Source organism: Colletotrichum costaricense (assembly GCF_030867565.1).
Source record: "Colletotrichum costaricense strain IMI 309622 chromosome Unknown Scaffold_28.1, whole genome shotgun sequence".
In the NCBI taxonomy this organism is placed as follows: Eukaryota; Fungi; Ascomycota; class Sordariomycetes; order Glomerellales; family Glomerellaceae; genus Colletotrichum; species Colletotrichum costaricense.
This window is the reverse complement of record NW_026848257.1, coordinates 133,663-145,996: the sequence shown is the minus strand read 5'-3', so window position 1 is coordinate 145,996 and position 12,334 is coordinate 133,663. Positions and strand designations below refer to the sequence as shown.

Below are 12,334 nucleotides of genomic sequence, written 5' to 3'. Positions count from 1 at the left end.
CGCGATCTTGCGGCTATCGGGCACTTTCGTGTCACATGAGCACAACAGGCCAGGGTCTCGCTGCCGGTGTTCGTCTGTCAACGGCGCTGCATGTATGCGTGTGCGTCGTGCGTAAAGGACATACCGTGGGAAAGGCGTATCACAAAAGGAGATGATTGGCAAACACGCAATCCACTATTGGAAATTGCAAGACTCGAGGACCTGGCTCTCTGTCTTTTTAGCTTCTATGATACTGTTGTTTCTCATGTGTTTTTGTTTTTGGCGACCGTTGCTGAGCTAGTCTACGGATAAAACGGCGGAAAGAAGATGAGACTTTGATGTTTTTTTTTTGTGCTGGTGGCATGTGACGGCGCTTGACCGGTTCCGAGGAATGTGGTAAATAAACAATGGGAGACGGGACAATGAAATGCGCCAACGGTGGGAGAAACGGCGTCATGCACCAAAGTCTGCTGATCTGGTTGACGGGACATTTCAGTCTGGCGTCTCGACGGGTTGAAAGCCAATGGTTTACTACTTGATATGTCAATGGCAAGAAAATTGTCCCAAGCCATATTCGATCTTGACATTTGATGGGTGGTTGGCTTGTTGGTGCTTCGATCCTTGGCTGCCGCAACGCAGCACCTGTCAATGAAGCGTCAAGGCTGTGTGTGCAACGAAGGATGCAAGCCCTCTAGGAGCTACATGCAGCCACAGAGCCACAGGGGGTGCAGTGACACACGGCCAGCATGCTACCTACCCGACGTGCCAACTGAGTTGCTGAGGTATGCTGCCATGGCTGCATTGATGGCCTGACAGATCATGTTCATCCAGCAATTACAGGCGATCAACAGGCGACAGGCGACGTCGAGAGAAAAGGAGTGTTTCCCGCGGTCCCCATGCCGCTATGCCGCTCTTGCCCCGTGCACCGGGGGCGCACAGAGCACCTGGGGCGAAAATCACTGCAGAGCAAGACTTAATCGAATTGAAAAAGTGGACGGCCGAGGGAAAAGCCAGGGGTGGCAAGACACGGGGGAGTTGATCAGTGATGCCGTGATCTTCCAATTTTGGTGGGCAAAGTGAGGAAAGTATTGGTAAGATCATGCGGAGCTAAGCCTGAATGAGGACAAGTGGCTTTGAAGAGTGGCCTGTGAGTGGACAGAAAATCATGATCTTGGGGATCCACAGAGAAGAAAAAGATGGGCAGGTGGCGATTGGACCAATACGAGGACACCATACTCCGAACGAAGAGGTACCAATGGAAGGAGAGAAGCTGCACTCCAGTTCTTGTTTCCCCCGTATTTCCTTTTTCCAGGTTTCCCTCAAGAAGGGAGACGGGCAGGCACATGGCCAGGGCCAGGGTCAGGCTCTAACCGGCTTTGCCTACCCAAATGATGCCACGCTTGTCCCAATGGGGGCATGAGGAGCGGCTTTGATGCCCCACCTAGGTCCATTGGCCTGTAGCGGATAGGTTGAAGGAGACGAGGGAAGACGAGGAGGAGGAGAAGCCTGGAGAATTCATCAATACTCCCTTGCGTGCCACTGAAAGACCCTGAGAAGAACTGGAGACGATGTCTGATGACTATCAGTAGTACGGAGTAGATTGGAGGGCATTTCAGAAAGGGGGAGTAGCACAGCCTGTGAAGCTTGTCGGCCTGTCTGGCGATGGAAGAGATGGATTGAAGGTGGTGAGATGCTGATGGACGTTGTAGTTGCCTTCCATTGGGTACCTGACCTTTTACACCCAAATACAGACACACACATAGCAAGGCAAGAGGCGCAGCATCCGTGTTAAGCGTAAATCAGGTAAGCGTAACTGTAACTGCCCCTTCGTACCTACCTACCTCCCAAGCGTGCTAAGGCGTAGCAAGGCACGCTAAATGGTAGTCGAGGCAAGGTAGGAGCAACAGTGAACCCAACAGTCAACACGGGCAGTCACCACCTACCTTAGGTACGGTAAGGTACCTACCTCAATGAGCGCCGTGAGCGCTTGCCTCCTGGTGTTCTGTCCTGGTTTGACTTCCCGTGCATTCCCACTGCTCCCGCCCTACCCATCCCTTCCTCCAAATTAATTCTCGCGGCCTGGGCTTTCAACCTGCTCTTCCCTTCCATACGCACTCATCTCGTCCGCTACGGTCTTCACTCGTTCTTGACCTGCGCTTCTCGTTGTAATTACTACATACTACCATCGCTTAATACTCTCTCCTACACCTTCCTGTTGGAGCAAACTTTCGTTGCGCCCCCCAAGACGAACCTTTTCCCATTCTCTATCGTCCGAACGCCATCGTTCCGTCCCGAACCCACGCCGACTCGAGTCAATCACGAAGCCGGGATCCCCAGATTATCAGCCAAACTCTGTTTTTAATCTTCCGAACATCAGCAACTTCCATATCGATTTCGATCTCGACCCGGTCATTCGGACGAGCCTTGTACGACCACTTTCCGCCCTTGTCACAGACGGATACACAAGTCATCAGACACCCGAATTCCTCCCCGCCGCGGCAGTAAACACGCCGGCATCATCCCACCGTCACCCGCGGGCGGCGAAAGTCCAATAGATCACCATCGAACCTCGAACTTGATTCGTAAAACCAATATCGACATCTTCTCGCATACTTGCCTGCGGGTCGCCAGCAATTTTTTGTTCGATTCCTCCGTTGTAACTCCGTAATACACACCCAGCACCACACACATTCACTCCAACATGTTGTCGATTCTTCCCATGGGCCTTGCCCTCCTCGGTGCTTCTACCGTCCTCGCCCAGACGCCTCCCTCATGCTCCCTCACCCAGAAGTGCCCGGAGAGCGCACCATGCTGCTCCCGTAAGTTGTCATCATCATCCATAATGCCCAAAAACTCGAGTCTCTGACCATCGCAGAATATGGCCAATGCGGTACCGGTGCCTTCTGCCTCGGCGGTTGTGATCCCCGAATGTCCTTTTCTCTCGACGCCTGCGTTCCCGCCCCCGTCTGCCAGGACAAGAAGATGTCCATGAACTCGCTAGACAAGATCGTTGATATCAGCAAGTACTACGGTGATCCGAGCAAGGCCGACTGGGTTTCCCAAGGTGAGCCCGCGCTGTACAACAAGGAGGCCGTTCTCCTCACGATGCCCGCTAAGAGCGTCGGAACTGTCCTTGCCTCCTCTACCTACCTTTGGTACGGTAGTGTCTCCGCAAAGATCAGGACATCGCGTGGTCCTGGTGTCGTGACAGCTTTCATCTTGTATGGCGACGTGAAGGACGAGATCGACTACGAATGGGTCGGCGCCGACCTGGAGATGTCCCAGACCAACTACTACTTCCAGGGTATTCCCAAGTGTAAGTCGACTTGCCATGGCCCCTGACCCGAGCTCGATGCTGACAATCATTACAGACGACCAGTCTGGCAATATCTCCCTCTCTGACACGTTCAACAACTGGCACACGTACGAGATTGAGTGGACCCCCGATGAAATCAAGTGGATGGTAGACGGTCAGGTTGGCCGAACCAAGAAGCGCTCCGACACATGGAACGCGACTGCCCAGCAGTGGGACTTCCCTCAAACGCCCGCCCGTGTCCAGCTGTCCATCTGGCCCGGTGGTGCCGACACCAACGCCAAGGGTACCATCGACTGGGCCGGAGGTCCCATCAACTGGGAGCACGAGGATATCAAGAAGAACGGATACTTCTATGCCATGGTCAAGGATGTCGAGATCAACTGCTACAATGCCAAGAGCTCTCCCGGCACCAACAGCAAGAAGAGTTACTACTACAACAGCATGAAGGCTACCAACGACACTGTGGTGGACAGCGACAAGGACACCATTCTGAAGAGCTTTCTCGGCACCGGTCTCGACATGAACGCAGGTGCCTCATCGGCTTCCGGCACCGGCACCGGCACCGCGGCGCAGCCTACCGCCTCAGCAGCCACGATTCCGGGTGGAAGCAGCTCTGGCACGGGCAACGACCACAGCGACAGTGGTAGCAGCTCCTCCGGCTCCGGGTCTTCTGGCTCAGGCTCCGGTGATTCATCTGGCTCCGGTTCCGGCAGCAGCAGCGGTTGCGGCAACAGTGGCTTCTCGCAAGACTGCAACAGTGGCTCCAGTGGCAGCTCTGGCTCAACAAGTGAGGGCTTCCGCCGTGAATCCTCTTTCGGCGCCAGCGCCTTTGCCGCACTTGTGGCTGCCACTGCTCTCTTCTGGCTATGAAGTACAGGCTAGAGTGTGGCCTTTGGGTTTCAAAAGAAATGGTATAATGGATAACGTGATGCGCTTGCTTGGTTTCGATTCGGGCTACTTGTATGTAATGAGAGCATTCCTTTCTTTGAAGCATTGTTATGAAGGCATTTTGGGTAATGGCGCTTGCCGTCCATTCATTTGGTAAGGGGATTGGGGCAACCAAATTGCATATGCAGTCGGCCGTTTGCGAGCTTTGAATTCAAAGCCGATGTCTGTACATATGGTAGAGCTGCGCAATCAACAGAGGTTGAAGATTTGAAGTCATCCATAGGTTTGTTTGGATTTGCTTCTCACATCGCGACTTGAGTGAGGTCCAGCGTTCGGAAAAGCAGTGGTTAGCCTCCGTTGAAAAATGGATGATGACTGCAGGCAAACTCAATGCTGACATTGTAGCATCCAGTAAGAGAGGGGTTACTGGAGACATTACACGGCTGGTGCCGTAGCATCCGAGAGGAGGCCGAACGGCGGCCGGGGGTGTATCGGCGATCAGAAAGGCCGGAATGAGACGGCTAAGCGGTGATGGGCCGCCGAAGAGATAGATGCCCGGAAGGTTGTTGGGCATCGCGTTCTAGGCAGCCGAGGCGGTGTGAGGTTTCACCTTGATGCATCTAAGATGTTTGTTGGAAAGTTGATGCGGCGTAGGTTGTCAGAGAGGTATGTATTGATGCGGCGCGGGACAGGAAAGTCGGGTGACGGGGACGGGATTTTGTTGTTGGTTGCACTTTGTTGTTCTCGATGATGATGTGTCGAATCTCCCAGGGCCGAATGGTGACAGTCAACTTACGGAGCACTTCAGGCGACGAATAGTGATGAGCGAGACGCGGGATGGATGGGGGCCATGCGAAGGACGAAAGAGTGGTGTTTCGCGAGGCGAGGAGTCTGGCGAGTTGGAGCGAAAGGCGCGAGCTGAGCCACAGGCTTGGCTGTTGGTTGGGCCGTCGGGGGAATTCCAGGCTGAAGTGGGCTGTTAGTGAAAGATGCTGCTGAGCGCTTAACCAGGCGGCAGATAACATCGGGTGCTAACACTTGTAGATGACAGTCACATTCAGACAGGGATGAGGGCGATGCAGAACGGGCGGGGATGCGGATCCTGTAAGCCACAAAGTAGGGGTAATCGTGCCGATCATATGGTGGTTGCAATGGCCGTTCCCGCCTTTTCGATTTACTGTGTACACCTACGGGCCCTACGGACCAACGTCGTGCCTTTTCGTTGTTGGTTCGATATTTCGCTTCAACGCGCCCGTTTGAGCGAGATTTGGAAAGGACGAAGAACGAAGAGTCGCGGCGGGCTAGGTGAGGTTCTGGGGTTCACACATGCTGCGGCTTACAGCTTACAGCATGGATGCCGTGTTTGTTTCTTTTTGCTATTGTACCCAGTGAGTGTTTTCCAAATGTGATGGTCCAGTCTTGCAGATGGCCTGCATACCTGCCCGGCCTGAGACGGAGGTTGGATGCATATAAGGCTGGGCAAGTTCGCCGTCGAGGAGAGGAAGGAAGAGAACATCATCATCATCATCACTACCATCCTACTCCTTGGCGACATCAAGCTTTCACTTGAATTCTAGTACATCCTACTCGCACAAACTCAAGCCCAATCCTATTCATTGATACCACTCATCATCATCCTTTGCAGGAGCATCATCGCACTTGGCACGCTATCAAAGCATACCCCACTACAACCTTATCCCGACCTTACACCACAAACACCCCAACTTCATAACAAATCATGTCCGGCATCAAGACCATCGCCTTCTTCGGCGCCTCAGGTGGCTGCGGCATGGCAGCGCTGAAGCACAGTCTCGAGGCCGGCTATGTCTGCATCGCCCTCTGCCGCAACCCAACAAAGATGACCGACGTCCTCCCCGAAGCCCAGAACCCGAACCTGGTCGTGAAGAAGGGCAACGCCCACAGCGTCGACGACGTGGCCGCCTGCCTCGTCAACCCAACCGACCCGACCCGCCTGGTCGACATCGTGAGCTTCAGCATCGGAAGCCCGCTCAACCTGGCCAAGATGACGGTCGAGGACCCGGACGTGTGCAAGAACGGCGCCGCGGCGCTCCTCGGCGCGCTTGAGAAGCTCCGCGCCCAGGGTGTCAACGGCAAGCCGAGGCTGGCGATTATTTCGACGACGGGTATCTCGGACCATGCGCGTGACGTGCCGCTGATGCAGGTGCCCATGTACCACGTCCTCCTCAAGCAGCCGCACGCCGACAAGAGGGTCATGGAGCAGAGGATTGTGGCGAGCGACGAGATTTTTACCTTTATCCGCCCCGCGTTCTTGTCTGATGGTGCGCAGCCTGAGAAGCGGATCCGGACGGGTATTGAAGATCCCAAGACGGGCGTCCAGACCAAGGCTATCGGGTACGGTATCTCGAGGGAGGACGTTGGACGGTGGATCTTTGAGGAGATTTTCAAGTCGGGTGGCCCGAATTACCTGAGGAAGGCTGTCACCATCACCTGGTAAGGTGAAGCTAAGCGATTGTACACATGGGACGAGAGAGTGTGAAGTATGTGAATTGGTACAGCGGGGGATCCGGGCGTTTGTCTATTTGCTTTGAATACCTGATGGGCCTTGGAGTCAAGATACCCATGACTGCTAGGCTTTCTGTAATACCTCGATAGAATATCAACAGAGATTGAATCCTGGAACTACTTCTATTCTCCTGTGTTAAGCGCTCAAACCTTCTTCTCTCCAGAGACCATGACAGTCTCATTATTTGTAGTAACTACCTGTTCCAGATGTAAGTTTGATCCGCCAGAAACGCCTTTCGAGTTGATTTGGACGACATCCTCGCAAGACTTGCAGTGTACGAAATGGCCTAGGCTGACGGAGATGTGCAACTTGCAGGACGATCCAAGGCTCATGTATATAAACTGTCAACTACTCTCTGATAGGCAAACCAACAACCCGCCTTTGGGAGTCCATTTACTTAGGCAGAGCACAGATCGTACCGCGATGGCGCCAGCCAAGCAACCCCTGGCTAGCGGTCTCAGCATGATAACCAACAGTCTACAAAGAATGGACGTTTTCAGCCAATGTCAGTACCTAAAGCACGCAACTGCCAAGGGGGTATTCAAGTAGAAGCAAGCTCGACAAGCTCTGGCACAAGAAATGCGATGATGACTGGATCAGCATTCACCCCGCGCTCCCCTGCAGTGTTAGTGCTGAGGTTGGCTGTCCCCATGCACCTCGAGCTGTTTTACCATCCCATCTCACGTTTGGTTGGCTGATTGGATGTAGATGCGCATGTCGTCTTCAGCAGTCCTCGTCACCGCGGCTTTTGGTTAGTTCTCGAAGCGCAAGCCACGCCGAGAATAGTCGCACGTCAACGGCGTTTGAAGGATACGTACCGGGGAACCGCTGGATGGGAAGACCCCACTTCGGTACGTATCGTAACGGCGGACCACCGGCCGGCATGCTGATGAAGATCTTCTGTGCTTCTTCCCTCTTTCCCGTCCTTGCTAGGTATTGCCGCCTGATGAAATGTGACGGGGCGAGAAACGAGAATACTTACTCCCGCCGCAAGTTTCTCATAAATAGGTGAACAAGGTACGACGAAACTTTGATTAAGAGAAGCTGAAATAAAAAGGGGGTCGAACACAGTGACCCTCCTGCTCGAAAGTATGGGAAATGTCCGGAATGTTTCTCGTCCAATCCTTTGCGGCCAAGGATGGGTGAACATGTTTCGAAACACCGCCCTCACTCAGCCCCTCCAACCAGGCGATCAACCGCAGCGCCTAAAGGACGTTGCTGTTGGGACCGTGGTACCTCACTTAGCATCACTTCTGATATTATTCCGTGGCCATTTGGCCCCTGTTTCATCGGTAGTGAGTAGCACACAGCAGGGCAGACGAGCCAGAGTTGGACCGTCGACTCACGCTGAACAGCCGAATATGCTCCGACCTGATGAACATGAGGCTCCTTGAACATGGACAGACAACTACCTGTTTACGCAGGGAGTCCGCCTTGAGACTGTTTGTTCTGCTGTGGCTGCCCGCCCAAAGGAGCGGCTGATGGCTGGGCGGGATGACAGGATCCAATCCCCGTTGACTGTCGGACGACAACTCGGACTCGAAGCCAGACCTGACTGGACTTGACTGACGCTGGATCCCCACGCTTACCTGCATCCATGTGGTTTGAGGAGATGTCGGCAAACATGCAGCAGCTCGCGTTACCATCAAATTTGGCGGCTGGAAGTTGGAAATCCAGTCAAACGTTGACTGCAAATCATTCCATGAGTATCAAGAAAAAGGGAAGAATAGCCAGGGGACGGGGGATCCTGCGGCTCTTTGGGGGCTCTTTAGGCCTGGCGAGTAAGCAATGCAACAGGCCCAACCAACAACTGGTAAGCTTGCCATCTTACAACCCCCACCAATCGTTCGCCGGTTGTAAGCCGTGACCCTGACCCCAAGCCCTCCCTTGCTTTTGGCACTTTGCATCTTTGCTCTCTTGAACAAGACTCTTTACAAAAAGGATTCGATGATGTGGGGTCTTAGACCAATAAACACGGTGGCACAAACACACGCAGACAACCATGTATGCACAGAAAGGGGGGCTCTTTGTGTGTTACTGTTTGGTGGCCGTGGAGGCGGTTCGATGCCGGGCTTTTTGGCTCCAGGCTGAGCAGACTGAGGTGGGCTTGTCATGCCATCTCACCCTATCCCTTCCATTCATTCAACTCAGCCATGGCTGGGGGTTTGGGTCTGTCAGGGTGGTAGATCTGGCCGGCTAAGGTAAGGTAGAGTCAGACGCATGGGAATTAGAGTCAAAGACTACCTTATTATGCATGTTCTGATGTGAACATGTCTGCATGGCCATGCACACACGCAGCCTTTTCGGAGTTCTCTTGCCTGTTCAACCATCTTATAAGGTTGCAGCTTCCTGCCTCCACCGTCCCAGGCCATCCTCTTATTATTCGGACGAAATATCAGACTTGTGTATTCACTTCAGTACTAGCAAATCACTAATCTTTTCAGCTCTGCTTGGACTGAACTGAATCAGCCCTGTTCCCTCATCTGCTGCGAAAATCCGTGGAAAAATTTCGTACCTGCCTGCCTTACCTCGACCGGCTGCTCCTTCCTTCCACCTACTTCTGGATCACCACTTTTGCCTCACACATTTCCCACACCCACCCTCACTCACAATCACTCACTTTTCTCCCCATCACTCACCACTCACCAGTCTCTACTCTTTTTCTGCTTCTTCCATCGCACACTTCACACTTTACTCTTTACACTTTCTTTTCCTGACTGCTCAATACCGATCACTCAATACACTCATTCTTTCTCTTCAACTTCACACAAATCATCGCGATGCGCTTTACTTCGGTTATCGTTGCTGCTGCGGCTGCTTCTGCTGCGGTCATCGGCCGCCAGGACGCTCCCGCCGCCTCATCTAAGGTCATCATTGGTTCTACCAACACCATCTCTGTTGCCGACTACGATGGCAAGTCGTTCAACATCGTGGGCAGTAACACCACCGAGGGCACTGGTCCCAGCTGGATGGCTTTCAAGGAGCCCAACCTTCTCTACGCTGTCAACGAGAATGCCTTCAACCTCCGTCTGTTCACTGTAAGTCACCTCTCTTTCTAATTTTCAGCAGTCTTTGAACTCACCTGCTTATTGGGATTTTTTATTGATTCTTTCCAGCTCGATACCACCAACAACGACCTCAAGCTCACTGCGGAGGCTACGGGCTCTGCGGGTGTCGTCTCTATTGCGTTCAACAAGGACAAGACTCGCCTTGTTGGCGCTGCCTAGTACGTTCCACTTTCTTCTGTTATTTTATTTTGATCCTGGCCCCTTGGAAAGTGTCATTGACTAATATCATTCAGCACTGGTGGAAACGTTGACGTCTGGGATATCTCTGACGCCAGCGCCCTCAAGTACATGAAGAACATCACTCTCGGTGGCGAGCTTGGTCCCAACAAGGAGCGTCAGACCAAGTCTTTCGCTCACCAGGCGGTTCTTGATCCCTCTGGTCGCTACTTCGCCATCTGCGACCTCGGCACTGACTCCATTTCCATCATCGACTCCCAGGATGACAAGTTCGAGGTTGTGTCTCGCAACAGCGTCTCTAGAGCTGGCTGTGGCCCTCGCCACGGCGCCTGGTTCCCTCAGACCGGAGGCACGCCTACTGCCTTCGTTGTCGCCTGTGAGCTCACCAACACCCTCGAGGTTTTTTCTGTCTCTACCACCAACGGCTCTTCCCTCTCCCTTACTCATACCTCGGAGCTGAGCACCTACGGCGCTGCTTTCCCTCCCGCCAACGCTACCACCGCTGCCGCTGGCGAGATTATTATCTCGGCTGATGGAAAGCACGCCTACGTCTCCAACCGCAACAGCGGTAATGCGACCGACTCCATCTCCCACTTCAAAATCGCTCAGCAGGCCGCCCCCGGCGGCTCCAAGTGTAAGCCCAAGGCCGGTGGCATCACTCTCGAGTTCGTCAATCAAATTTCCTCTGGCGGCATCAGCCCCCGCATGTTCAGCTTCTCCAAGGACGAGAAGACGCTCTTCTCTACCAATGTGCTTAACACTACGGACGGTACTGGAGAGGGTGTGTTGGCGCTCAGCCGTGCTGAGGACACTGGCACTCTGACTGCTGTGCCCATCACGTCCCTCCCGGTTACGAACTTTCTTTCGGCCGGCGTGACAATGGGTCCTACCTTTATCCAGCAGATCGTCTAAGATCTCAATGGCGTTACGTGTGCCTTATCACAGTCTTTCTTTGCGTATCAAGGGAATAGTTCCCTTTGGCAGGGTCTCTACGGCATTGGCTCTGGCGTTACACGGCCCGGCGTTGGAGAGCGGCAACCATGAGTTGGCTGGTACAGACATGAGACCGCTTGGTATTAGGGAGGTTCTTTTCGTTGCATTAGATACCAAAGTCATTAGGGTTAGTGACCTCGTTCTTCAAAAGTTTCAGCAATACAGATTCTTGATCTGAGAGTGTAACCCCTTCTTGCTTGCATACGTGATGTGAATGTGCTGGGTTTGGTGAAGTGGTAGTTGAGAAGGGGAGAAGTCGTGTAGTCAGTCGAGTCTTTCCGTGGTAACCTGGACGGTTCCCGTCTGCTGTTTGGCGGAGTAGCGTGTTTTCACTGTAGATTAGCGAGGTTCAGATGCGCTATCCGCTAAAGATGCTGATTGAGCACTGAAGAACACTGTCTCCACCCCCTCAAGGACTAATGGTGCGAATGACCGCGAGGACTGGCATTTGACAATAGCTGCTTCACCACCATTATCGCACACTCTCCGCCCACGACGGTCCAGTCACGGCTGCATTCCCCGCCGAGAAAACAGCGACTGGTTTAATTTTAAATCGGCGCCCTCAACCATCTCAAGAACTAGACGAAACCTAAGTAAAGGCGCCTCACTGGCTTCGCGCCCGCCGCCGCAATGTCGGACAAAATCACCGGCAAAAACCTGTCCTACGACACAAACATCCCGCCATTTCTGCGCGCTCTCCAAGCACAAGCAGCAGGGAACGGAGGCCCAGATGAGATCCTCTCGAAAAGGCGACGGGCGGGCAAGAAGCGCTCCGACAGCGAAGAGGCAGAAGACGCGCCGCTGGTCGTGGATGACGACGGCAATGTTGTCAATGTACGGGTGGACAAGGATGGCGGCGTCGAGGCGGATACTTTGAAGAAGGATGGAGTAGAGGAGGAGGGGGTAGGGAAGGATACCAAGGAGGAGAAGAGGGAGACGGAGAAGATTGCTGGGATTGGGGCGAGCAAGAAGAGGAAGGCTGGCAAGGTTGTTGGCGGTGATGCAGACGACGATACTGTCGCCGATAGGATCGTGACGAAGGGTGAGAAGAACGGTGACGACGACGAAGGCGCCAAGAAGAAGCCTGCTAAGAAGAAGGGGAAGAAGATTAAGCTTAGCTTCGATCCAGAATGAGGCGTGCTACGATCAGGGCGGACATCATCGTCACCATCAAATACAACGTAGACACGCGGGAAGAGTAGGGCACTTATCCGCAAGGGAGCAAGTCAAGCCACGAGAGCTGCGGCTCTTCTTCTTGTCCTGGCCGCCATGCGAAACAACGACGACCTGACTGGCGTCACACAACACTCGCGAGGAGTCATCAAACAGGAGTCGGGAGAAAAAGGTTCTATACAGCCACAACTTAAG

The 12,334-nt window shown here is 53.6% G+C and overlaps 5 protein-coding genes across 5 annotated transcripts; 4 read left to right on the top strand and 1 right to left on the bottom strand.

Annotated features, from left to right (window-relative positions):
- Window positions 1-2,680: 2,680 nt before the first annotated feature.
- CCOS01_16174 (glycosyl hydrolase family 16) lies at window positions 2,681-4,165 on the top strand (the record flags this gene model as incomplete). Its single annotated transcript, XM_060464311.1, has 3 exons — window positions 2,681-2,798; window positions 2,855-3,295; window positions 3,351-4,165. 3 exons carry the CDS (start codon window positions 2,681-2,683, stop codon window positions 4,163-4,165), a joined length of 1,374 nt encoding a protein of 457 aa, XP_060305075.1.
- A 1,354-nt stretch (window positions 4,166-5,519) lies between these two features.
- Window positions 5,520-5,738, bottom strand: CCOS01_16173 (uncharacterized protein; the record flags this gene model as incomplete). Its single annotated transcript, XM_060464310.1, has 1 exon — window positions 5,520-5,738. One exon carries the CDS (start codon window positions 5,736-5,738, stop codon window positions 5,520-5,522), a length of 219 nt encoding a protein of 72 aa, XP_060305074.1.
- Window positions 5,739-5,921: 183 nt separating this feature from the next.
- On the top strand, window positions 5,922-6,659 carry CCOS01_16172 (uncharacterized protein; the record flags this gene model as incomplete). Its single annotated transcript, XM_060464309.1, has 1 exon — window positions 5,922-6,659. The coding sequence occupies one exon, from the start codon at window positions 5,922-5,924 to the stop codon at window positions 6,657-6,659; it is 738 nt and encodes a 245-aa protein (XP_060305073.1).
- A 2,849-nt stretch (window positions 6,660-9,508) lies between these two features.
- Window positions 9,509-10,885, top strand: CCOS01_16171 (uncharacterized protein; the record flags this gene model as incomplete). The annotated part of the gene is made up of 3 exons (XM_060464308.1): window positions 9,509-9,766; window positions 9,845-9,954; window positions 10,030-10,885. The coding sequence occupies 3 exons, from the start codon at window positions 9,509-9,511 to the stop codon at window positions 10,883-10,885; spliced, it is 1,224 nt and encodes a 407-aa protein (XP_060305072.1).
- Window positions 10,886-11,596: 711 nt separating this feature from the next.
- Window positions 11,597-12,100, top strand: CCOS01_16170 (uncharacterized protein; the record flags this gene model as incomplete). Its single annotated transcript, XM_060464307.1, has 1 exon — window positions 11,597-12,100. One exon carries the CDS (start codon window positions 11,597-11,599, stop codon window positions 12,098-12,100), a length of 504 nt encoding a protein of 167 aa, XP_060305071.1.
- Window positions 12,101-12,334: the final 234 nt, after the last annotated feature.